Source organism: Pavona decussata, unplaced genomic scaffold (genome assembly GCF_977016875.1).
Source record: "Pavona decussata unplaced genomic scaffold, jaPavDecu1.1 SCAFFOLD_186, whole genome shotgun sequence".
In the NCBI taxonomy this organism is placed as follows: Eukaryota; Metazoa; Cnidaria; class Anthozoa; order Scleractinia; family Agariciidae; genus Pavona; species Pavona decussata.
The window spans coordinates 257313-282491 of NW_028145595.1; the positions used below are offsets into that span (position 1 = coordinate 257313).

The 25179-nt window shown below is 40.5% G+C and overlaps 5 protein-coding genes and 2 pseudogenes across 6 annotated transcripts in view; 1 reads left to right on the forward strand and 6 right to left on the reverse strand.

The window, feature by feature from the left end:
* Positions 1–25179, reverse strand: part of LOC146462521 (uncharacterized) — a 31545-nt pseudogene that overhangs the window by 87 nt on the left and 6279 nt on the right. The window lies entirely within an intron of this gene.
* Positions 421–2074, reverse strand: LOC146462522 (uncharacterized). The gene has a single exon (XM_085085281.1). It carries the CDS (start codon positions 2062–2064, stop codon positions 451–453), a length of 1614 nt encoding a protein of 537 aa, XP_084941407.1. The 5' UTR covers positions 2065–2074; the 3' UTR covers positions 421–450.
* On the reverse strand, positions 3603–6969 carry LOC146462523 (uncharacterized). Its single transcript, XM_085085276.1, has one exon. The coding sequence runs from the start codon at positions 6233–6235 to the stop codon at positions 4613–4615; it is 1623 nt and encodes a 540-aa protein (XP_084941402.1). The 5' UTR covers positions 6236–6969; the 3' UTR covers positions 3603–4612.
* LOC146462524 (uncharacterized) lies at positions 8156–10069 on the reverse strand. The gene has a single exon (XM_085085282.1). The coding sequence runs from the start codon at positions 9843–9845 to the stop codon at positions 8232–8234; it is 1614 nt and encodes a 537-aa protein (XP_084941408.1). The 5' UTR covers positions 9846–10069; the 3' UTR covers positions 8156–8231.
* Positions 10213–12201, reverse strand: LOC146462525 (uncharacterized protein KIAA1958-like; annotated as a pseudogene).
* LOC146462526 (uncharacterized) lies at positions 15253–17222 on the reverse strand. Its single transcript, XM_085085279.1, has one exon. The coding sequence runs from the start codon at positions 16927–16929 to the stop codon at positions 15307–15309; it is 1623 nt and encodes a 540-aa protein (XP_084941405.1). The 5' UTR covers positions 16930–17222; the 3' UTR covers positions 15253–15306.
* Positions 18168–20861, forward strand: LOC146462527 (uncharacterized). The gene has a single exon (XM_085085274.1). The coding sequence runs from the start codon at positions 18526–18528 to the stop codon at positions 20146–20148; it is 1623 nt and encodes a 540-aa protein (XP_084941400.1). The 5' UTR covers positions 18168–18525; the 3' UTR covers positions 20149–20861.

Here is a 25179-nt window from a genome sequence, read left to right on the forward strand (position 1 = left end):
GTTGTAGACAGATCAATGTGACGGCCTCTGCTGATAACAACTGCAGCGCTTAGCGGATATTTCCGGTCTAGTTCATTGAGGTGAAAGGTATAAGCGCAAACATGGCAAATTTGCATCGGTTGCAGACAGTTGAGCTATCGTCACAATTCTACAACCATATCAGATAGAAATAATCACTTGTAATCGAGCAAGTGTAAATTCTCAGCGATCCTTCCGTCGTTTCCGATCATAGAAAAACCAACTGAAGCTTAACCGGCCGCGAATTTTCAACTCGACCAAACAGGTTGAAAGGACTCGTGCAGTTACCTTGAGACTTATGCTATTGCTAAAAAATTAACTTAGGCGCAAAAAATCATTGCAATTTTAATTTAAATCATTTTATCTCAGGTCAGTCATCTATTCCTCGTTCCCGAGGTTGTTGCGCATCAACTGAAATGACTCCAAAGCATCTTAGCTGAATGGCATCTCGCAGTGGTCTTGAAATTTGTCTTTAAAACGTTCTTGTACAGCCGTTAAAAGAGCGTAACTTGACCAAACGGAGATTAAAACCATATTAGCCACTGCCACGGTAAGATGCCTTCTCCATTGTTTTCTCCAGACCGCCATTATTGGCATGTTCTGATAGCGAGTTTCAATGGCTATAGATACACTAGTGAAAAACCACTCAATAACAAGTGGAACTGAGGTGGTGATGGCAAATGACTGAAGGAGCTGAAGAGGAGAATTGTCACTTGTGTAAAAATACTGATATAGATGCAGAAAGCCGTTGACGGATATCACCGCACTTGATTCATACAACATGCTCATAATACAGATGTCAGCCCCAAGTCGCTCTCGACGCGGTGTACGGAAACCTCCCAAAGGAATTCTTCTCTTTTCCAAGGCTTGATTATAAAAATGGTCTATCAGAACCATGCTGCTACGTTCAATGACTTCTGCAATCCCATGAATCACTCCGATCAGTGCAACGGATTCCAAACTCTGAAGATCCACTTGTAAAAGTCTAAGCACTATCGCTGACCCACAATACAGCGGGGCCAACAGCACGAAAGAGGTTCCCGGATGGCTGATTCGACACCACAACCGCTGAACACAAATACGTGATGCTCCTTTGAGTAAAACTCCGATGAGCGGTGAAAATATCGCAATTATAACTTTGCCGTTTTTGTCTTGTTTGTTGTACGCTGGGTAAATTAAGTTAGAAAACAGAACAGCAGCAAGATGTGTTAAAACACAGGGAACAACAAACAGTAAAATTAACTTGAAGCGTATAATTCCAGGCCTTTGGCAAAAATGCCTGGCGATGATGTAAATCTGTGAACATTCAGACAAGTAAAAAAGCACTTTGCAAGGAATTTCTTCTCTAGTAAAGTGTGCAATTGAGATTCCGAAAACTTGCATACCTATCCTATAAGCAGAATCTAAACAGTAGGGAATAAAACAAAAAAGAAAAATTTTTAGCTTGAGACCTGATATTTGAAACCATCGAAAGAAAAATAGGACATTAAGAAAAAACAGATGGTATTGAAAACAGACGAAGAACACTTTTGAAAGGGTTATTACCCACTGCAGCTTAATTGAAATCGAATCCGCTTTGGATTGATCTTGACAACTGAGCAGTGTTTGATAGCCGAGGTAATAAACGGCGATAGAGACGATTCCAACGATTGAGGCACTCAACATGGATATGAAAAACCCCAAATACAATGAACTCAACACTGTTCGAAAGATCGACGGTCTTAGCTGTTTCCAAGCCATTGCTGTATCCTCGCGTGTTTCCTGTGTTTCTTCATTGTCTTCTGTTGAACACGCATCTATAAGTCTTGCATTAACACTGCTTCTCGGTAGATAATTCATGGCAGTTGCTTCGCTATTGCTGTACTCTTGGTAAATAACCTCATCGACGGGTTGACAATACCATTCTTTGCCAGTGTCCTCCAGAGCGTCGTAGCCAAACAAGTCTGTAAGATTCTCGTCTTCGTTAATGTTATAGTGTTCGGCGACATTGCGAGTGAAGCTGTAGAGGATGTGCGCAAAGAACTCTGCAATAGTGTGGGCAAACATATTTGACTATAAACTGTAATACCCCGTGATAAAAAGAAACGCTGAGGTTTAACGATGAGCGTTATATACTCTCGGAGCTGAATTCCAAAAGAAAGACTGCAAAAGCTCTGAATAGTGAGAATTAAGTCGCGTTGTTACGGACGTGAAATCCTTTCGAGCTGTAGCAGTTAATAAGTATTCCCAAACTGGCTTCAGGTTTGTGTTGGAGTGGTATTAAATTTGTTTTCTTCACGGACGGGCGCAGTTCAAACTTAGGTTTGAGAGTTAGTCGTTTAAGTGCTTCGTCGATCTTTCAGCTATGTTTTAACTTCCGTCACTACATGGTGCGAAACTGATAAAGGTCGAATAGTGGAGGTGAGAAAATTTATTAACAAGAGATATGGTGAAATTTAAGCGTTGCCGTTGCGTACCCCTTTGCGCAGACATTTTTTGATGAAATATATATTTTTTCTCCTAATCGACAATAGTTTACAGCCAAATTCGTTGTATCACGCTGCGCGTTTTGCAAACTTCGAAGGGATTTTGGGTTTTTCTGTTTCGCCAATTATCTTATTGGGGCGGGGTTATGCAAATAACAACGCAACGCGCTCTTGCGATTCTTACGAGACAATGAAAAACGGAACTGAAAATGACTCGAGAATATCCAAGAAAATTGCGATTGAGAGTGGTATATTTGTTGAGGGAAGGATGGAGGGTGTCAGGTGTAAGCGCACTCATGGCAAATTTGCATCGGTTGAAAACAATTTGGTTCTAAGCTAAAGCGTGGCTTCTGTATATATATGATCATAACAATTCTGAAATCATATCAAATGAAAAAAAACTTCTGCCATCGTACGCGATCGTCTGCGAGTATGATCACCTGATTCTATCTCCTGTGATTGAGAGGCGAGAGTGCGATCATGATCCGATACCCAATCTCGTACCCAGACCCTTCGGGCTCTTTCATCAGCAGTTTATCGCTTGGGGACCAACCGCTGACCAAACAGCTTAAAGACTCTGAGTAACTCTTAGCACCAGGTTAAACAGTTCAAAGTGTGACCAATTCCGATGTCCAGAAAGTATGCAGGCAGCGCTTTGGACAAACGCGCTAAAAGATTTTGGGCGGAAAAACGTTCTGCACAATTTTACTGCGCATATCCGTTCGCGGGCCCAAGTGAACTGAAAATGCTGCCGTTTGATTCTGTTGTCTTGTTAAGCAGTGGCTTTTGTGGTAAAAATACACTTTATCATCTACATTTTGACTTATTTTATCGAATATGTTATAAAATCGGACCGGTCATTTTACCAACATCGTGTAAGAACGAAAACTGGACTTGCGGTACAGGTTCCGGTACATGACTATAAACACAGCAAAGGGACACTTCTAGTAACTACGCTACCCGAGTTTCATTTTTATTTATAATTCTCTATGTTCCTCATTACAAGACAAATCGTATTCTAGTTGCCCTAAGCACAACTAAAATTGAAATAAAATTATATTTAAAAAAGTTGAAGCTGGTCAACCTCTGCTCACTGGATGCATTTATTTATTTATTTATTTATTTATTTATTTATTTATTTATTTTTTCGTTTCTAAAACAAAATTGCACGACGAGTGAATGATGGCAAGAGTGCGATCACGGAAGGCTTTGTGAAACAAATTCAAAGTCCCCGCTAAGCACAGTGACAAAAGGGATTATTTGGGAAGTTTCCGTAACTAGAGATATTTTTCCTGCCTTCAGTTGACCTGTGCAGATAAGTATTGTTACACCTCAGTTGTGTAATTGACCTGAGCCTACAAGATAGATGTACACACACCGTGTCAAGTCAAACTTTATTGTGTTTCTCATGATCAACTTTTAGCTAATTACACTGGACTGCAAGTAGCGAAAGCTAATCGAGGCGGCCAGTCAAAGACAAAAGAAATATACAATATATTGAAGAGACATAAACTAAACTAAAGGAAATGAAACAGTACAATATACTAAGAGATCGAAAGTAGTAGACGCATCGCATCAAATTGCTCCCTCGGTACCGATAATTAGATCCTTGCGAAAAAAAATAAAAATCCACTCTGGCAAACAATTATAGACTTTGGCAAACTCAGTAATTAACGATTAACTATTTTCCCACTTGTTTACACGCCGTGGGAACATCGAGGCCTTTAAAATCTTTTTTAAAGTCTAAGAAGCCATAAGAAAATTAATCACAGCAAGGTTACATCTGCAGATATCTTCTGGTGTCGGATAATTATCGCTACTTAGCGGGATATCTGCAGTAGCATAGTAAATTGTTGAAAATAAGAAAATTAAAATTGCCGCCATTTTTGAAACTGTTGGTGCCCCGCGCTCACGCAGAGTTCGCGCATGCTTTTAGCGTTTTTCCGCTCTGAAGCTAAAAGACCTCGTATAGTTACCTTGAAATGCCATCTGTTACTGGAAAGTTAACTTCGGCGCGCACAATCATTGCGATTTTAATGAAATCGTTTTTTCTCAGGTCAGTCGTCTATTCCGCGCTCATCCTCGTTCCCGAGGTTGTTGCGTACTAATTGAAATGACTCGTAAGCATCTTAGCTGAATGGCATCTCGCAGTGGTCTTGAAATTTGTCTTTAAAACGTTCTTGTACAGTCGTTAAAAGACTGTCACTTGACCAAACGGAGATTATGGCCATATTTACCACTGCCACAATAATGTGCCTTCTCCATTGTTTCCCCCAGACGGCCATTATTGGCATGTTCTGATAGCGAGTTTCAATAGCTATGGAGACACTGGTGAAAAACCACTCAATAATAAGTGGAACTGAGGTGGTGATGGCAAATGACTGAAGGAGCTGAAGAGGAGAATTGTCACTTGTGTAAAAATATTGATACAAATGCAGAAAGCCGTTGACGGATATCACCGCACTTGATTCATATAACATTCCCATAATACAGATGTCAGCCGTAAGTCTTTCTCGACGAGGGGTACGAAACCCTCCCAAAGGAATTCTTCTCTTTTCCAAGACTTGATTATAAAAATGGTCTATCAGAACCATGCAGCTACGTTCAATGACTTCTGCAATCCCATGAATCACTCCGATCAGTGCAACGGATTCCAAACTCTCAAGATCCACTTGTAAAAGTCTAAGCACTATCGCTGACCCACAATACAGCGGGGCCAACAGCACGAAAGAAGTTCCCGGATGGCTGATTCGACACCATAACCGCTGAACACAAATACGTGATGCTCCTTTGAGGAAAACTGCGATGAGTGGTGCAAATATCGCAATTATAACTTTACCGTTTTTGTCTTGTCTGTTGTATGCTGGGTACATTAAGTTAGAAAAAAGATTCGCGGTAACAATTGTTAAAACACAGGGAACAACGAACAATAAAATTAACTTGAAGCGTATAATTCCAGGCCTGTTACAAAAATGTCTCGCGATGATGTAAATCTGTGAGGAGATAGATAAGAAATATATAATCCTGCAAGGAATTATCTGCAAAGCTTTAAACTTAAAGTTTCCGATCGAGATTCCGAAAACTTGCATAACAATTCTATAAGCAGAATCCAAACAAAAGGGGACGAGACAAAGAAGAAAAATTCTTAGTTTGAGACCTGATATTTGAAAAGATCGAAAGAACAATAGAACATTGAGAAAAAACAGCTGGTACATAAACCAGATGAAGAAGACTTTTGAAAGAGTTATCACCCACTGCAGCTTCATTGGAATCGAGTCCGCTTTGGATTGATCTTGACAACTGAGCAGTGTTTCATAGCTGAGGTAATAAACGAGAACAGAGACGATGCCAACGATCGAGGCACTCAACACGGATATGAAAAACCCAAAACACAATGAAGTGAACACTGTTTCAAAGATCGATGGTCTGAGCTGTTTCCACGCCATTGTTGTATCCTCGCGTGTTTCCTGCGTTTCTTCGTTGTCTTCTGTTGAACACGCATCTATAAGCCTTGCATTAAGACTGGTGGTCGATAGATAATCCATGGCAGTTGCTTCGCTGTTGCTGTATTCTTGATAAATAACTTCATCGACAGGTTGAAAATACCACTCCTTGCCTGTGTCCTCCAGAGCGTTGTAGCCAAACAAGTCTGAGAGATTCTCGTCTTCGTTAAAATTATAGTGTTCGGCGACACTGCGAGTAAAGCTGTAGAGGATGTGCCCAAAGAGCTCTGCAATAGTGTGGGTAAACATTACTTGCTTTCAAACACTCTTCTTTTCAAATAATTTGCTATTTAATACAGACATTACGGTGCAACGTAGGAAGTTGAAACCCCAAACGAATTATAGATGATAATAGCGAAAGTTACAAATCTTGGCTTCCGTCCTGGAATAAACTGAAACAGGCATTACGGGAAAGTGACTTTAATTTTGTATTCTGTCTCTCTTGTCTTCTTCACAGATAGATTCAGTTGAAGCTTAATGTGAATGTTGATCGTTTAAGCACACTTTCAGTATTTTATATTTTTCCTTTATGTTTCAGAACTTAATTAGACAAGTAGCACAAAGAGCTTTGAACAATCACATGAAAGCTTTTGGACAAAACCTCTTGTTCCGCTGTTTAGTATGCTGAACAAGGTGGTTCTAACGTTTGAGTCTGTGGACGAGATCCTTAAGTGTGATCATTCAAAAGAAAGCTACCGAGCAGTACTTTTCTGTGGTGCTGTTTATTATGCTGTACAAGGTGGTTCTAACTTTTTAGTCTGTGAAGTGAAATCCTAAAGTGTGACCCCTCAAATGAAAGCTACTGAGTAGTACTTTCCTGTGGTGCTGTCTATTATGCTGTACAAGGTGGTTCTTTTAACTTTTGACTCTGTGGATGAAATCCTAAAGTGTGACCCTTCAAATGAAAGCTACTGAGCAGTACTTTCCTGTGTTTCTGTTCATTATCCAGTACAACGTTGGTGTGAGTTTTGCATCTGTTGTAAAGAAACCGTTACAATTATAATCGAAATCTATAACTAGATACCAGTATATAAATTCAATACAGATTAAACGGAGAATTAGTTACAAAAGATAAATAGCTTCACACGCACAGCAGCTAGATCTTGTGGACCAGAACTGAGTTTTAATGAGATCAATGTGGCTACCTCTGGTCATAACAACTGCAGAACTTAGCCTTAAAATTCTTATAGTCGCAATTTTTTTTTAGACCGAGATGAAAGTCAGATCTAGAAGCGCCATCAGAGACTGTTGCGAAACCAATGAGCCGACCAGTGGGTGGTAATCCAGCCTAATTATTCCTTGCTCTCACGTAACGTAAGCTTGGTCTGCCCGTGTTCAAACGGGCAAAAAAAATATGGCGCGATGATCCTGAAATTAGTTAAGTACCGTCACATTAGCAGCGAAACGTGTTCAGATTGTACGCCTTTAAACGAAGCACGTTTCCCTTATAAATGTTTCTATTTGCGTTCTTTCCATTGCGTCTTTTTCATACATGTGTTACGCCCTGTTCTGCAATCCACGCAATATGGAAAAACACGCATAATTTTTTTATAATTACACATTAATCGAAACATGGAGCTCCACGTTGTTGTTACGTTCATTATATTGTCAAGCCACTCATTTTCTGTCGCCTCTCGGACGCTTTATTGATCGCGTTTCGTCTGGCCAAGAATCACTCACTAATCCTCATCATCCCAGATTAGGGATTAGACCACAACCATCTGCTATCTCTCTCGGTCTTTTTCTATTTTTCTCTCTTCGCCTCACGTAAGGCCCATCGATCTCTCTCAGTTATAGGATTCTACAGCTCTCACTCATGGTGTTTTTCACCTTCCCGCATTTCTTTTACCAAGGGGTGTCCATCTTGTGGCTTGATGTGGTATGGGTTCCCGGGGCATTCTGGGAACGTGGCCGAGCCATCTGACACTGCCCTTCTTTGTCTTCCAAACTGGTCAACAATGCTCATAATAAACATGTTGGAACTTCATAAGTACAATGCGATACACTTCATTATCTACGTTTCTTCACTTGTTGCCATACTAAACATCTTTGAGCTCATTGTGAACATAGCTAGGCGCGCAAACTCGTCGCCATTTCCGCAATATGAAAATTCTTAAGGCCAAGACCACCGATGGAAAAATTCCTGAGTCCAACGAAATCATAGTCCCTCTCTCCGTCCAACACCCTAAGCCGGGTTGAAACTAGCCATCTAAACTTATCAGGCGCTATAACGCTGCTGAGACCCTCAGCTAAATGGCATCTTGCAGTGATCTTGAAATCTGTCGGTGAAACGTTGTTGTACTGCCGTCAAAAGATAGGAAGCTGACCAAACAGAGATTATAACCATATTAGCCACTGCAACGATAATATGCCTTCTCCATTGTTTCCGCCAGACCGCCGTTATTGGCATGTTCTGATAGCGAGTTTCAATAGCTATAGACACACAGGTAAAAAACCACTCAATAACAAGTGGAACTGAGGTGGTGATGGCAAATGACTGAAGGAGCTGAAGAGGAGAATTGTCACTTGTGTAAAAATACTGATATAAATGCAGAAAGCCGTTGACGGATATCACCGCACTTGATTCATACAGCATGGTCATAATAGAGATGTCAGCCGTAAGTCTCTCTCGACGAGGTGTGCGGAAACCTCCCAAAGGAATTCTTCTCTTTTCCAAGACTTGATTGTAAAAATGGTCTATTAGAACCACGCTGCTACGTTCTATGACTTTTGCAATCCCGTGAATCACTCCGATCAGTGCAACGGATTCCAAACTCTGAAGATCCACTTGTAAAAGTCTAAGCACTATCGCTGACCCACAATACAGCGGGACCAACAGCACGAAAGAAGTTCCCGGATAGCTGATTTGGCACCATAACCGCTGAACACAAATACGCGATGCTCCTTTGAGGAAAACTACGATGAGTGGTGAAAATATCGCAATTATAACTTTGCCGTTTTTGTCTTGTTTGTTGTACACCGGGTAAATTAAGTCAGAACACAGAGCGGCGGCAACATTTGTTAAAACACAGGGAACAACAAACAGTAAAATTAACTTGAAGCGTTTAATTCCAGGCTTTTGACAAAAATGACAGGCGATGATGTAAATCTGTGAACATACAGACAAGTAAAAAAGCACAAGGCAAGGAATTTCTTCCCTAGTAAAGTTTGCGATTGAGATTCCGAAAACTTGCATACCTATCCTATAAGAAGAATCTAAACAGTAGGGAATAAAACAAAGAAGAAAAATTCTTCGCTTGAGACCTGATATTTGAAACGATCGAAAGAAAAATAGAACATTAAGAAAAAACAGATGGTATGAAAAGCAGGCGAAGAAGACTTTTGAAAGGGTTTTCACCCACTGCAGCTTAATCGGAATCCAGTCCGCTTTGGATTGATTTTGACAGCTGAGCAGTGTTTGATAGCTGAGGTAATAAACAGCAATAGAGACGATACCAACGATTGAGGCACTCAGCACGGACATGAAAAACCCAAAATAAAATGAACTAGACACTGTTCGAAAGATCGATGGTCTGAGCTGTTTCCAAGCCATTGCTGTATCCTCGCGTGTTTCCTGTGTTTCTTCACTGTCTTCTGTTGAACACGCATCTATAACTCTCGCATTTACGCTGCTTCTTGGCAGATAATCCATGGCAGTTGCTTCGCGGTTACTGTATTCTTGGTAAATAACTTCATCGACGGGTTGACAATACCATTCTTTGCCTGTGTCCTCCAGAGCGTTGTAGCCAAACAAGTCTGAAAGATTCTCGTCTTCGTTAATATTATAGTGTTCGGCGACATTGCGGGTGAAGCTGTAGAGGATGTTCCCAAAGAACTCTGCAATAGTGTGGGTAAACATATTTGACTATAAACTGTTTTTCGTTATAATACTTTGTGAAAAAAAGAAACCCTGTGGTTTAACGATGAGCGTTAATATACTATCGGAGCTGAATTCCAAAAGAAAGACTGCAAAATCCCCCAATATTCTGAATACTGAGAATTAAGTCGGGTTATTACGGACGTGAAGTCCTTTCGAGCTGTAGCAGTTGATAAGTATTCCCAAACTGGCTTCAGGTTTGTGTTCGAGTGGTATTTAATTTGTCTTCTTCACGGACGGGCGCAGTTCAAACTTAGGTTGTTCAGTAATCGTTTAAGCGCTTTGTCAGTCTTTCACTTATGTTTTAATTTCCGTCGCCACATGGTGCGAAACTGATCTAGATCGAAACTTGGAGGTGAGAAATGTTATGAACAAGAGTTATAATGACGTCTATGCAGAACTGTTACTTACCCTAGAACACAGACATTTTTTGATTAAATAATAATTTTTTTCTCCTAATCAACAATGGTTTATTTTGGGCCTTATTTCAAACATAAAAAGAGATGATACCGATGGTAACATTACTGCGTCCGGCAGAATCTGAAAGCTATATACATTAGTATAGGTAATCACATGAGGCCGAGTTCTATTAAGGATTAATTGCACGAGTGTTTTCAAAATTTTCCAAAATTGCCCGAGTCGCGAAGCGATACTTGTTTATCAAAAAAGAGCAAAATTTATACGAAGGAAAATCACGCGCGCAGTCTATTTTTATCTGGGAAGCCTGTTTAGCGCTCCAGCAAATCATCAATCAAATTGAACTGACCAATCGATTCAATGAAATTTTATTTTCCAAAACTGTGTCGTGATACACTGCCAAAAGTCTAGAAAACAAATCTCGTTTCAACAGAGCGTTTCTGCCAACAGAAAAACAACAAAGTGCTTTTAACTAAACAAAACACAGTTTAATCTGAGTCCGAATCCTGGAGCATGATTCTCTTGTAAGCCCGCTTGCTCTGGGTAAGACTGGATTGCAAAGAATGGTTTCCTGCGACGTTGAGCGTTACATTGCAATGGCTGAAGTTGTAGACATGGCTGGAAGCTGACCTAGACTGAGTTTGAACTGATGACAATGGATGGAGAACTTGTCTTGAAGTGGAAGCAGGCTTGGCATTGTCGATGATTTTGGACATGATTTTCTGCTCGTTTTCATCACCGGAGTCGTAGTCATCTGAGCCTTGCTCGGAGTTGTGACCCGTTATGTTTTTGATCTCGCATTTTTAAATACCGGAGCTTTTCAATTTCTTCACAACGGTCTTTCTTGCACTGTGGTTGGTTAGCTTCTTTTCAGGGCAGACATCTTTTAACGGTGAGTCCTCTTTCATTGTTTTCGTTATGTTATTGATTGTATTCTTGCCCATCGGTTTTTTCTTGTACCACACGGTGCTGGTTTGAGGCTTGTCGATAACAGCTAGGTAAAATGGCCCTGTTTTCTTCATTTCTTCTGGACGTTTTTCCAGGTATTGTTTAAACAGAGCAACGGGGCACCTCTTCTCGCCTGTGGGAGTAGCTAGCCGAGGTTTCACTCGGAGACCACCTTGCCTAGTCTTTGTAGACCCTTCGGAAAAAGTGATGAACTCGACGCCATCATCATTATTTTTGACGGAAAAATCTTTGACCATCATGTCGTGGTGCTTTTGCCGACCACGTAAACCAAAATGTATTGTTAGCAGCCACCACATTGTGTTGATCAAAGAGCGAGGGGTTTGGTTGCCTAACTGGCCGTTTTGCCATAGTATCTCCTCTTCTTCCTTCGTCAGGCTTTTTGCTTTGTTGGGTCGTTTTCCCATCCCTTGTTCGCGCAGCTTTCTCGCCTTCCCTTCCAACACTTTCCTCGAAGACAGGAACTCTGTATCCCTCAGGATAGACTTTGGATAATTTTGGCTTCTTAAATGCCGATCTAAAGCCGCCTGCATCACCTTTAGCGAGTCTGGCTCGTAGTCTTGACCGTTTTCTTTTCTCAGTTCAGCGTAGAATTGCGAGAGTGCTTCGTTCAATTCTTGGATGCCGTAGCTTTCTAGCTGTTCTTCCTTTCCCTTAGTTTTCGCCCACTTTTCAAAAATTCCTCTCCAATAGCCTGTGCTTCGTTTTGTGTTTTTGTTTTCACTTTCGGATTTCAAAAGTTCAATTAATTCGTCGTCCGCTTCAATAAAATGACAAGCTATTGTTGCAACAAAAACTTGGCAACAAATTTCAAGATAACGAACGGTTGCTATGCAACGGATTAACCAATCATTAGCAGGTAATCATGCTCTCTCTTGATTACTAAAACTGCCCTCGATTAAGAAAAAATGCCCTCTCTCTCAACCAATCAGCGCTCAGTAATTTTGCCCTTTATTGATAAGGGAATATACTATTTAAATAGAGCAGGAGTATAACGAAGGCATGCTATTTGTGAACTCGAAGGAAGACTGATAATCGTTTCAACTTGGTTTTGCGATCAGAAACCAGGTTAATCGAAAACAAAAGGGACACCCAAAAGTGTCCGTATTAACCGGGTGTCCTTAGTAAACGGGCTCTCAGAAAAACGTCTCAAACACGTTTTTTTGTTATGTTTTTATCAATAAAAAAACTAACACTAAGGGCCTAGACAAACGGCATGATATTTGAAATGGCCAAAAATAATATAGGATATTAAGGAAAAACCAGTGATAAATAAAACCGATTGAAACTACTCTTGATATGGTTATAACCCACTGCAGCTTGATTGGAATCGAGTCCAATTTGTAATGATCTTTGCAGTTAAGCACTGTTTCATAGCTGAGGCAATAAACGAGAACAGAGACGATTCCAACGATTGCCGCACTCAATACGGATGTTCGACAACACTGCAAGTGAAGCTGTAGAGGATGTGCCCAAAGAACTCTGCAATAGTGTGGGTAATCATATTTGACTATAAACTGACTTTCGTTAATATACCTCGTTATGAAAAAACTCTGAAGTTTAACGAAGAAAGTTAGTAGACTCTCGGAGCTGAATTGCAAAATAAAGACTGCAAAAGCTCCGAATAGTTGAGAATAAAGTCGCGTAAAGTCAGCTATGTTTTAACTTCCGTCATTACATGGTGCGAAACTGATCTAGGTCGAAACTCAGAGGTGAGAAAAGTTATTAACAAGAGATATGGTGACACTAGAGCGGTGCCGTTGCGTACCCCTTTGCGCAGACAGTTTTTGGTGAAATAATATTTTTTTTCTAGCTCCTAATCGACAATGGTTTGTAGCCAAATTCGTTGTATGCGCTGCACGTTTTGCAAACTTCGAAGGGATTTTGGGTTTTTCTGTTCCGTCAATCATCTGATTGGGGCAGGGTTATGCAAATAACAACGCAACGCGCTCGCCCAGCTTCGCCCGCTTGCGATTCTTACGAGACGCGGGAAAACAGAACTGAATATGACTCGAGAATATCCAAGAGAATTGCGATGGAGAGTGGCATTTTTGTTGAGGGAAGGATGGAGGGTGGCAGACATTGTTTCAGTCTTGAAAGTTGGGGAGACTTTCGTAAGAAAGATCAAAAGAATTTTCGAAGCAAACCTTCGATGGAGTATCGCCCGAGGCAGGAAAACTTGAAACGCCTCAGCGGTGGGTAGTTTTCAGCTTGTAGCTTCGACCTATTGTCTGAACTTTTTAAGCATAAATACTTGCCATTTTTTCTGATATAGATCCTAATTACTGCCTTTGGTGGTGTCTGCACGTTTTCATTTAGTGTTTTCAAGTGTGTTACATGAGCTTAGACACGACATTTTATCAACAGTTCGAGATATTTTCTGTTAATAGATAACACACTTGAAAACACATGCTAGCGCGCAAGCAAGTGCAAAGCGAGTAATTGACGTAAAACTAAAGTTCTGATTAAGGCGACTAGGTCTAACAGTTCCTTATTTAAAAACCAACCGCACCTCTTTCTTCTTCCGTTATTCTTTGTTGGCTAGGCCTGCCTTCAAAACCGCAACCTTCAGATCTTCGAGTGTATGATTGGCTTGCTTAACAGTGGGCGGGGACAGGAAGGTCATTTCTCCCGTTGATGACATCTCTACGGTGCTTCCTGAACCTGTCCGCCAACTTACGACCAGTCTCCCCAATATAAACTGTCGATGGACATTTGGTGCACGTTAAACAATAAATCACGTTGTCCGTGATGCACGAATAATGTCTTGTGACATTAACCTGCCCTTTGGGTTTTGTTATTGTGGGAGATAGATTGGTGTAGGGACATGTCGGCAAACCCTCCTATTACAAAGGAAGGTTCCCGGTGGTTGGTTCGAAGAGTTTTGACGTAGTCTTAAGCAAACGTTGTCCTGTCTAAATCGGCCTTAATAAGGTAACCTTCTGGGAGCGGAATCGGGCGCGCGCCCAACCCTCGCTTCGTGTGTCCCCGACTTTCCTCTTCTTTAAAGTATCACTATGGCCATTCAAATGAAAGCTGCTAAGCAGTACTTTCCTGTGGTGCTATTTATTGTACTGTACAAGATGGTTCAGTTTTTGAGTCCTTAAGTGAAATCCTATAGTGTGACCATTCAAGTGAAAGCTACTGAGCAGTACTTTACTGTCGTGCTGTTTATTATGCTGTACAAGGTGGTTCTAACTTTTGAGTCTGTGGATGAAATCCTAAAGTGTGACCATTCAAATGAAAGCAATTGAGCAGTACTTTCCTGTGGTGCTGGTTTATTACGCTATAGAAGGTGGTTCTAACATTTTAGTTCGTGGATCAGTCTGCCCTAATTAAATATACAGTGAGAGCAAAATAAGCTACAATGAACGAGGAGATAAAGCTTTACACTACGGCTAAATTTGACAAATTTTGCATTCTCGGCCAGACCTGAGTTGCAGAAACAACAATGTAGCTACCGCTGGCCATAACAACCGCAGTACTTAGCGTATATTGCACCGAGGTGGAAGGTGCAAGCGCACTCATGGCAAATTTGCATCGGTTGTAAACAATTTGGTTCTAAGCTAAAGCCTGTGGCTTCTATATATATGATCATAACAATTCTGAAGCCATATCAGATGGAAATAAACTTCTGCCATCGTACACGATCGTCTGCGAGTGTGATCACCTGATTCTATCTCCTGCGATTGAGACGCTAGAGTGCGGTCATGATTCCATACCCAATCTCGGACCCAGACCCTTCAGGCTCTTTTTTCAGCAGTTTATGGCTTGGGGACCATCCGCTGACCAAACAGCCCAAAGATTCTGAGTAACTCTGAGCACCAGGTTGAACAGTTCAAAGTGTGACCAATTCCGCTGTCCAGAAAGTATGCGGACAACGCTTTAGCCAAACGGACTAAAAGACCTCGTGTACTTTTCTTGAAATGTCTTCTATTACTGGAAAGTCAACTTAGGACGTATAATCACTGGGACTTGAATGAAATCATTTTATCTCAGGTCCGCGCTCATCCTCGTTCCCGAGGTTGTTGCGCTCTAACTGAAATGAATCCTAGCTATCTTAGCTGAATGGCATCTCGCAGTGATCTTGAAATTTGTCTTTAAAACGTTCTTGTACAGCCGCTAAAAGACTGGCACTTGACCACATGGAGATTATGACCATATTAACCAATGCCACGATAATGTGCCTTCTCCATTGTTTACTCCAGACCGCCATTATTGGCATGTTCTGGTAGCGAGTTTCAATGGCTATAGAGACACTGGTGAAAAACCACTCAATAACAAGTGGAACTGAGGTGGTGATGGCAAATGACTGAAGGAGCTGAAGAGGAGAATTGTCACGTGTGTAAACATATTGATACAAATACAGAAAGCCATTGACGGATATCACCGCACTTGATTCATATAACATGCTCATAATACAGATGTCAGCTGCAAGTCTCTCTCGACGAGGGCTACGGAAACCTCCCAAAGGAATTCTTCTCTTTTCCAAGACTTGATTATAAAAATGGTCTATCAGAACCATGCTGCTACGTTCAATGACTTCTGCAATCCCATGAATCACTCCGATCAGTGCAACGGATTCCAAACTCTGAAGATCCATTTGCAAAAGTCGCAACATTACCGCTGATCCATAATACAGCGGGACCAACAGCACGAAAGAAGTACCCGGATGGCTGATTCGACACCATAACCGCTGAACACAAATACGTGATGCTCCTTTTAGGAAAACTGCGATGAGTGGTGCAAATATCGCAATTATAACTTTGCCGTTTTTTTCTTCTTTGTTGTACGCTGGGTAGACTAAGTTAGCAACAAGCACGGCGGTAACAGTTCCTAAAACACAGGGAACAACGAACAGTAAAATCAACTTGAAGCGTATAATTCCAGGCCTATTACAAAAATGTCTCGCGATGATGTTAATCTGTGAACAGATAGATAAGAAAAATAGAATCCTGCAAGGAATTCCTTGTATAGTTTTAAACTTAAAGTTTCCGATCGGGATTCCGAAAACTTGCATAACAATCCTATAAGCAGAATCTAAACAGTAGAGAGCGAGACAAAGAAGAAAAATTCTTAGTTTGAGACCTGATATTTGGAACGGCCGAAAGAAAAATAGGACATTGAGAAAAAACAGCTGGTATAAAAAGCAGATGAAGAAGACATTTGAAAAGGTTATCAACCACTGCAGCTTAATCGGAATCGAGTCCGCTTTGGATTGATCTTGACAACTGAGCAGTGTTTGATAGCTGAGGTAATAAACGGCGATAGAGACTATGCCGACGATTGTGGCACTCAACATGGATATGAAAAACCCAAAATACAATGAACTCAACAGTGTTCGAAAGATCGATGGTCTGAGCTGTTTCCAAGCCATTGCTGTATCCTCGCGTTGTTCCTGCGTTTCTTCGTTATCTTCTGGTGAGCACGCATCTATAAGCCTTGCATTAACACTGCTTCTCGTTAGATAATCCAGGGCAGTTGCTTCGCTATTGCTGTATTCTTGGTAAATAACTTCATCGACTGGTCGACAGTACCACTCCTTGCCTGTGTCCTCCAGAGCGTTGTAGCCAAACAAGTCTGAGAGATTCTCATCTTCGTTAATATTATAGTGTTCGGCGACATTGCGAGTGAAGCTGTAGAGGATGTGCCCAAAGAACTCTGCAATAGTGTGGGCAAACATATTTGACTATAAACTGTTTTTCGTTATAATACCTCGTGATAAAAAGGAGCGCTGAGGTTTAACGATGAGCGTTAATATACTCTCGGAGCTGAATTCCAAAAGAAAGACTGCAAAAGCTCCGAATACTGAGAATTAAGTCAGGTTATTACGGACGTGAGATCCTTTCGAGCTGTAGCAGTTAATAAGTATTCCCAAACTGGCTTCAGGTTTGTGTTGGAGTGGTATTTAATTTGTCTTCTTCACGGACGGGCGCAGTTCAAAGTTAGGTTTGAACGTTAATCGTTTAAGCGCTTTGTCAGTCTTTCAGCTATGTTTTAACTTCCGTCACTACATGGTGCGACACTGATAAAGGTCGAAACATGTAGGTGAGAAAAGTTATTAACAAGAGTTATAATGACCTCTATGCAGAACCGATACTTACCCTTTAACACAGACATTATTTGATGAAATAAAATGGGTTTTTTTCCTAATCGACAGTGGTATATTTGGCTGTATTTCCAACATTCAGCCAAAAATAGATGAGACCGATGATAACATTACTGTGTCTAGCAGATTCTGAAAGCTATACAGGAAATATAGTATTTAAATAGCGTATAACGAGGGCATACTTTTTGCGAACTCGAAGCCGAAAGACATTGATCGTTTCAACTTGGTTTTTCGATCACAAACCCGGTAAAGGGAATGGTTCACGGTTCTACGCATGTCCATGAATCAAAATACTTTTTCGCCTTTGCTCGCTATGACCCAAGTCTTTTTAAATTAATTCGTTGTTTATGATCCATTCGGAAGGGAATAGGCAACTTGAAAACAATCAAGAAATATTGCTAGATCTTGCTAATTTCGCTTTGCCAGAAAGACCAGAAGACAATTTAATGGTCTCTATTTCTCGGGCATGGTATAATGGCTCTTATACCATGGCCGCTAAGCCAATCAAAACTGTAGAATTGCGTTATACAATAAGCTAGGTTTTAGTAATGATCATCATACGGACCTTATACATCATGTTAAATCCTTATATTTTCCGTACACGACTTTGTGTACTATGCACGATCTGCATAAGAGGCTGTTTACCAATAATTTCATCTGATGACTATCTGCAGGTGACGAAGTTAGGTCTATTATAGAGATAAAGAAAATCGAACTTTGAATATTTATATTTACACAGAAGCAGAGACAGCTATTCTTAAAAATCCAACATGATGTTTCTTATCCGTCTTCTTAATATTTTTTTCTCACCTCCATATTTGGACCTTTATCAATTTGAAACCATGTTGTGACGGAAAATGAAACATAGCTGAACTGAGATTGACTGAGCGCTTAAACAATTAACATTCAGATCTAAATTTGAACTGCGCCCATCCGTGAAGAAGATAAATACCACTGCATCATAAACCTGATTTCAGTTTAGGAATACGTATTGACTACTACAGCTGAAAAAAAATTCACGTCCATAATAACCCGACTTAATTCTCACTATTCGGAGCTTTTCAAGTATTTCTTTTGGAATTCAGCTCGGAGAGTCCAATTCTCTTCGTTAAACCTGAGCGTTTCTTTTTATAACGATCTATTATAACGAAATTCAGTTTATAGTCAAATATGTTTGCCCACACTATTGCAGAGTTCTTTGGGCACATCCTCTTCAGCTTCACTCGCAGTGTCGCTGAACACTATAATTTTAACGAAGACGAGAATCTCTCAGACTTGTTTGGCTACAACGCTCTGGAGGACACTGGCAAAGAATGGTATTGTCAACCCGTCGATGAAGTTATTTACCAAGAATACAGCAACAGCAAAGCAACTGCCATGGATTATCTAACGAGAAGCAGACTGAATGCAAGCCTTATAGATGCATGTTCGACAGAAGACAATAAAGAAACGGAGGGAACACTCGAGGATACAGCAATGGCGTGGAAACAGTTCAGACCATCGATCTTTCGAACAGTGTCGAGTTCATTGTATTTTGGGTTTTTCATATCCGTGTTGAGTGCCACAATCCTTGGAATCATCTCTGTTCTTGTTTATTACCTCAGCTATGAAACAGTGCTTAACTGCAAAGATCTTTACAAATTGGACTCGATTTCAATCAAGCTGCAGTGGGTTATAACCATATCAAGAGTAATTTCAATCGGTTTTATTTATCACTGGTTTTTCCTTAATGTCCTTTTTTATTTTCGGCCATTTCAAATATCAGGTGTTAAACTAAGACTTTTCCTTCTATCCCTCCTTCCCTTCTGTTTAGATTCTGCTTATACAATCGCTTTACAACCTGTCGGAATATCAATCGCGAACTCAAAGCTAAGAACTACGCTACTAATCCCTTGTCGGATTCTTTTTTACATATCTGTCTGTTTACAGATTTACATCACCGCGAGGCATTTTTGTAAAAGACCTGCAATTAAGCAGTTGAAGTTGATTTTACTGTTTCTTATTCCCTGCGTTTTAACGAATGTTACGGCGGATCTGATTGCTGACTTCGTCTACCCAGCTTATACAAGACAAGATAAAAACGGCAAAGTTATAATTGCGATATTTGCACCTCTCATCACAGTTTTCCTCAAAGGAGCATCACGTATTTGTGTTCAGCGGTCGTGGTGCCGAATCAGCCATCCGGGAACTTCTTTCGTGCTCCTGGTTCCACTGTACTATGAGTCAGCGGTAATGGTGCGACTTTTACAAGTGGATCTGCAGAGTTTGGAATCCGTTGCACTGATCGGAGTGATTCACGGGATTGCAGAAGTCATTGAACGTAGCAGCATGGTTCTGATAGACCATTTTTATAATCAAGTCTTGGAAAAGAGAAGAATTCCTTTGGGAGGTTTTCGTACTCCTCGTCGAGAGAGACTTGCGACTGACATCTGTATTATGAGTATGTTGTGTGAATCAAGTGCGGTGATATCCGTCAACGGCTTACTGCATTTATATCAGTATTTTTACACAAGTGACAATTCTCCTCCTCAGCTGCTTCAATCATTTGTCATCACCACCTCAGCGCCACTTGTTATTGAATGGCTTTTCACTAGTGTCTCTATAGCTATTGAAACTCGCTATCAGAACATGCCAATAATGGCGGTCTGGCGCAAACAATGGAAAAGGCACATTATTGTAGCGGCGATAAATTTAACAATAATCTCCATTTGGTCAGCTTCCTATCTTTTGACGGGAGTACAAGAACGTTTCACCAACATATTTCAAGATCACTGCAAAATGCCATTCACCTGAGTACCTTCGTTGAATTAGAGCAACTTTTGATGGTACCACGCCAGGAAAGGCCACACGACCCAGTTTTCTCTAACACAAAGAAGGTCGGAGTATTAATTTCCACCAGTTAATACGGATGACGGAAACTTCAGTTTTCTGTGATCTGAGTGGGACGCTCTCGTACAAAGTAAACCTCGCTTTGCGGACAGTGCTTATCTGCATACTGTATAAATTGTTTAATATTCATTCCCTCTGACCGAATTAGAAACAAAGAATGGCAGTGGAAAGCGAAGTCACGGACTATTTTAAATGATTAAATTGTGAGTCGCCTTTGACTGAAACACTGAGCAAACAGTAATCTTATTGCGAGAATAATGGCTTGAATGATCGTAAGCGTTTTCAGTTAAATCATTAATCATTGTTCTGTTGCTATCAAATTGTATTCTTTGGGGCCTCCAGAGACGATGCAAATTGTTATCGACGACTATTTTCAACCGACAACTTAATTGAATCGACAAGTATTAGTGTTCGAAAATGCGTTTCAACACACCAAAAGTTTAGTTGCCGATAACCTGTATGTTTTGAGGGAGCCTGGAAACTTCCTTGTAATGCGCATGTGTACATCGTGCACGAAGACTCTAGTAATCGATGACTTACTCATACACGGGAGAAAGTTGTCGATAACAAAACTGCCGCGTTTGTAATGAACAACTAAAGTAGTTTTCATTTTGAAAAGGAAAAATCCCTTGTTATCGACGACTTTTCACCATTTGTAGTCGATGACTTGATTCACACACGAGATGTTTTGTCATCGATAACTTTTGGTTATCGACAACTAAAAGGTTACCAATACCGTTTGCCTCGTCTGTCCAAGCTCTTAGTATTAGCTTTTTATTGTGATAAAAACATAATTAAAAAAAAAACGTGTTCCTGACGTTTTTCTGAGAGCCCGTTTACTACGGAAACCCGGCTAATACGGAGACCTTTGCGTGTCCCTTTTGTGTTCGATTAACCGGGTTTGTGATCGCAAAACCAAGCTGAAACGATCAATGTCTTCCTTCGAGTTCGCAAATAGCATGCCTTCGTTATACTCTCGCTCTATTTAAATACTATATTTCCTATATAGCCTTCAGATTCTGCCGGACGCAGTAATGTTACCATCGGTATCATCTCTTTTTCGCTGAATGTTTGAAATACGGCCAGAACAAACCATTGTTGATTAAGAGAAAAAAATTTCATGGACATGCGCAGAACCGTGAACCACTCCCTTTACCGGGTTTGTGATCGAAAAACCAAGTTGAAACGATCAGTGTCTTCCGGCTTCGGGTTCGCAAAAAGTATGCCCTCGTTATACTCTATTTAAATACTATATTTCCTGTATAGCTTTCAGAATCTGCTGGGCACAGTAATGTATCATCGCTCTCATCTGTTTTAGGCTGAATGTTGGAAATACAGCCAAATATACCACTGTCGATTAGGAAAAAACCCATTTTATTTCATCAAAAAATGTCTGTTTTCAAGGGTAAGTAACGGTTCTGCATAGACGTCATTATAACTCGTGTTAATAAATTTTCTCAACTCCAAGTTTCGACCTTGATCAGTTTCGCACCATGTACTGACGGAAATTAAAACATAACTGAAAGACTGACAAAGCACTTAAACGATTAACATTCAAACCTAAGTTTGAACTGCGCCCGTCCGTGAAGAAGACAAATTAAATACCACTCCAACACAAACCTGAAGCCAGTTTGGGAATGCTTATCAACTGCTACAGCTCGAAAGGACTTCACGTCCGTAATAACCCAACTTAATTCTCAGTATTCGAAGCTTTTCAGCCGGTCTTTCTTTTGGAATTCAGCTCCGAGAGTATATTAACGCTCATCGTTAAACCTCAGCGTTTTTTTTTATCACGGGGTATTATAACGAAAGTCAGTTTAATACTTTATAGTCAAATATGTTTGCCCACACTATTGCAGAGTTCTTAGGACACATCCTCTACAGCTTCACTCGCAATGTCGCCGAACACTATAACATTAACGAAGACGAGAATCTTTCAGACTTGTTTGGCTACAACGCTCTGGAGGACACAGGCAAGGAGTGGTATTGTCAACCCGTCGATGAGGTAATTTACCAAGAATACAGCAATAGCGAAGCAACTGCCATTGATTATCTACCGAGAACCAGTGTTAATGCAAGGCTTATAGATGCGTGTTCAACATAAGACAATAAATAAACGCAGGAAACACGCGAAGCCGATACATCAATGTCTTGGAAACAGCTCAGACCATCGATCTTTTGAACAGTGTCGAGTTCATTGTATTTTGGGTTTTTCATATCCGTGTTGAGTGCCTCAATCGTTGGAATCGTCTCTATCGCCGTTTATTACCTCGGCTATCAAACACTGCTCAGTTGTCAAGATCAATCCAAAGTGGATTCGATTTCAATTAAGCTGCAGTGGGTAATAACCCTTTCAAAAGTGTTCTTCGTCTGCTTTCAATACCATCTGGTTTTTTTTAATGTCCTATTTTTCTTTCGATGGTTTCAAATATCAGGTCTCAAGCTAAGAATTTTTCTTCTTTGTTTTATTCCCTACTGTTTAGATTCTGCTTATAGGATAGGTATGCAAGTTTTCGGAATCTCAATCGCAAACTTTACTAGGGAAGAAATTCCTTGCAAAGTGCTTTTTTACTTGTCTGTATGTTCACAGATTTACATCATCGCCAGGCATTTTTGCCAAAGGCCTGGAATTATACGCTTCAAGTTAATATTATTTTTCATTGTTCCCTGTGTTTTAACAAATGTTGCTGCTGCTCTGTTTTCTAAGTTAATTTACCCAGCGTACAACAAACAAGACAAAAACGGTAAAGTTATAATTGCGATATTTTCACCACTCATCGGAGTTTTACTTAATTCTTAGCTTGAGACCTGATATTTGCTGTATCCTCGATTGTTCCTGCGTTTCTTCATTGTCTCTTGTTGAACACGCATCTATAAGTCTTGCATTAACACTGCTTCTCGGTAGATAATTCATGGCAGTTGCTTCGCTATTGCTGTATATTTACTCTTGGTAAATAACCTCATCGACGGGTTGACAATACCATTCTTTGCCAGTGTCCTCCAGAGCGTTGTAGCCAAACAAGTCTGAAAGATTCTCGTCTTCGTTAATGTTATAGTGTTCGGCGACATTGCGAGTGAAGCTGTAGAGGATGTGCGCAAAGAACTCTGCAATAGTGTGGGCAAACATATTTGACTATAAACTGACTTTCGTTATAATACCCCGTAATAAAAAGAAACGCTGAGGTTTAACGATGAGCGTTTATATACTCTCGGAGCTGAATTCCAAAAGAAAGACTGCAAAAGCTCTGAATACTGAGAATTAAGTCGCGTTGTTACGGACGTGAAATCCTTTCGAGCTGTAGCAGTTGAGAAGTATTCCCAAACTGGCTTCAGGTTTGTGTTGGAGTGGTATTTAATTTGTCTTCTTCACGGACGTGTGCAGTTCAAACTTAGGTTTGAGAGTTAATCGTTTAAGTGCTTTGTCAATCTTTCAGCTATGTTTTAACTTCCGTCACTACATGGTTCGAAACTGATAAAGGTCGATAAGGAGGTGAGAAAATTTATTAACAAGAGATATGGTGAAATTTAAGCATTGCCGTTGCGTACCCCTTTGCGCAGACATTTTTTGATGAAATAAATATTTTTTCTCCTAATCGACAATGGTTTACAGCCAAATTCGTTGTATCGCGCTGCGCGCTGTTTCGCCAATCATCTTATTGGGGCGGGGTTATGCAAATAACAACGCAACGCGCTCGTCCAGCTTCGCCCGCTTGCGATTCTTACGAGACGATGAAAAACAGAACTGAAAATGACTCGAGAATATCCAAGAGAATTGCGATTGAGAGTGGTATATTTGTTGAGGGAAGGATGGAGGGTGTCAGGTGTAAGCGCACTCATGGCAAATTTGCATCGGTTGAAAACAATTTGGTTCTAAGCTAAAGCGTGGCTTCTGTATATATATGATCATAACAATTCTGAAATCATATCAGATGGAAAAAAACTTCTGCCATCGTACGCGATCGTCTGCGAGTATGATCACCTGATTCTATCTCCTGTAATTGAGACGCGAGAGTGCGATCATGATCCGATACCCAATCTCGTACCCAGACCCTTCAGGCTCTTTCGTCAGCAGTTTATCGCTTGGGGACCAACCGCTGACCAAACAGCATAAAGACTCTGAGTAACTCTTAGCACCAGGTTGAACAGTTCAAAGTGTGACCAATTCCGCTGTCCAGAAAGTATGCAGGCAGCGCTTTAGCCAAAGGGGCTAAAAGATTTTGGGCGGAAAAACGTTTTGCGCAATTTTACTGCGCATATCCGTTCGCGGACCCAAGTGAACTGAAAACGCTGCCGTTTGATTCTGTTGTCGTTGTTAAGCAGTGGCTTTTGTGGTAAAAATACATTTTATCATCTACATTTTGACTTATTTTATCGAATATGCTATAAAATCGGACCGGTCATTTTACCAACATCGTGTAAGGACAAGAACGAAAACTGGACTAGCGGTACCGCCAGGTTCCGGTACATGACTATAAACACAGCAAAGGGACACTTCTGGTAACTATGCTACCCGAGTTTCATCTTTATTTATAATTCTCTATGTTTCTCATTGCAAGGCAATTCGTATTTGGCCTCAGCACAACTAAAATTGAAATAAAATTATATTTAAAAAATTGAAGCTGGTCAACCTCTGCTCACCAGATGCATTTATTCATTTATTTATTTATTTATTTATTTATTTATTTATTTTTTCGTTTATAAAACAAAATTGCGCGAAGAGTGAATTATGGCAAGAGTGCGACGACGGAAGGCTTTGTGAAACAAATTCAAAATCCCCGCTAAGCACAGTGACAAAAGGGATTATTTGGGAAGTTTCCGTAACTAGAGATATTTTTCCTGCCTTCAGTTGACCTGTGCAGATAAGTATTGTTACACCTCAGTTGTGTAATTGATCTGAGCCTACAAGATAGATGTACACACATCTTGTCAAGTCAA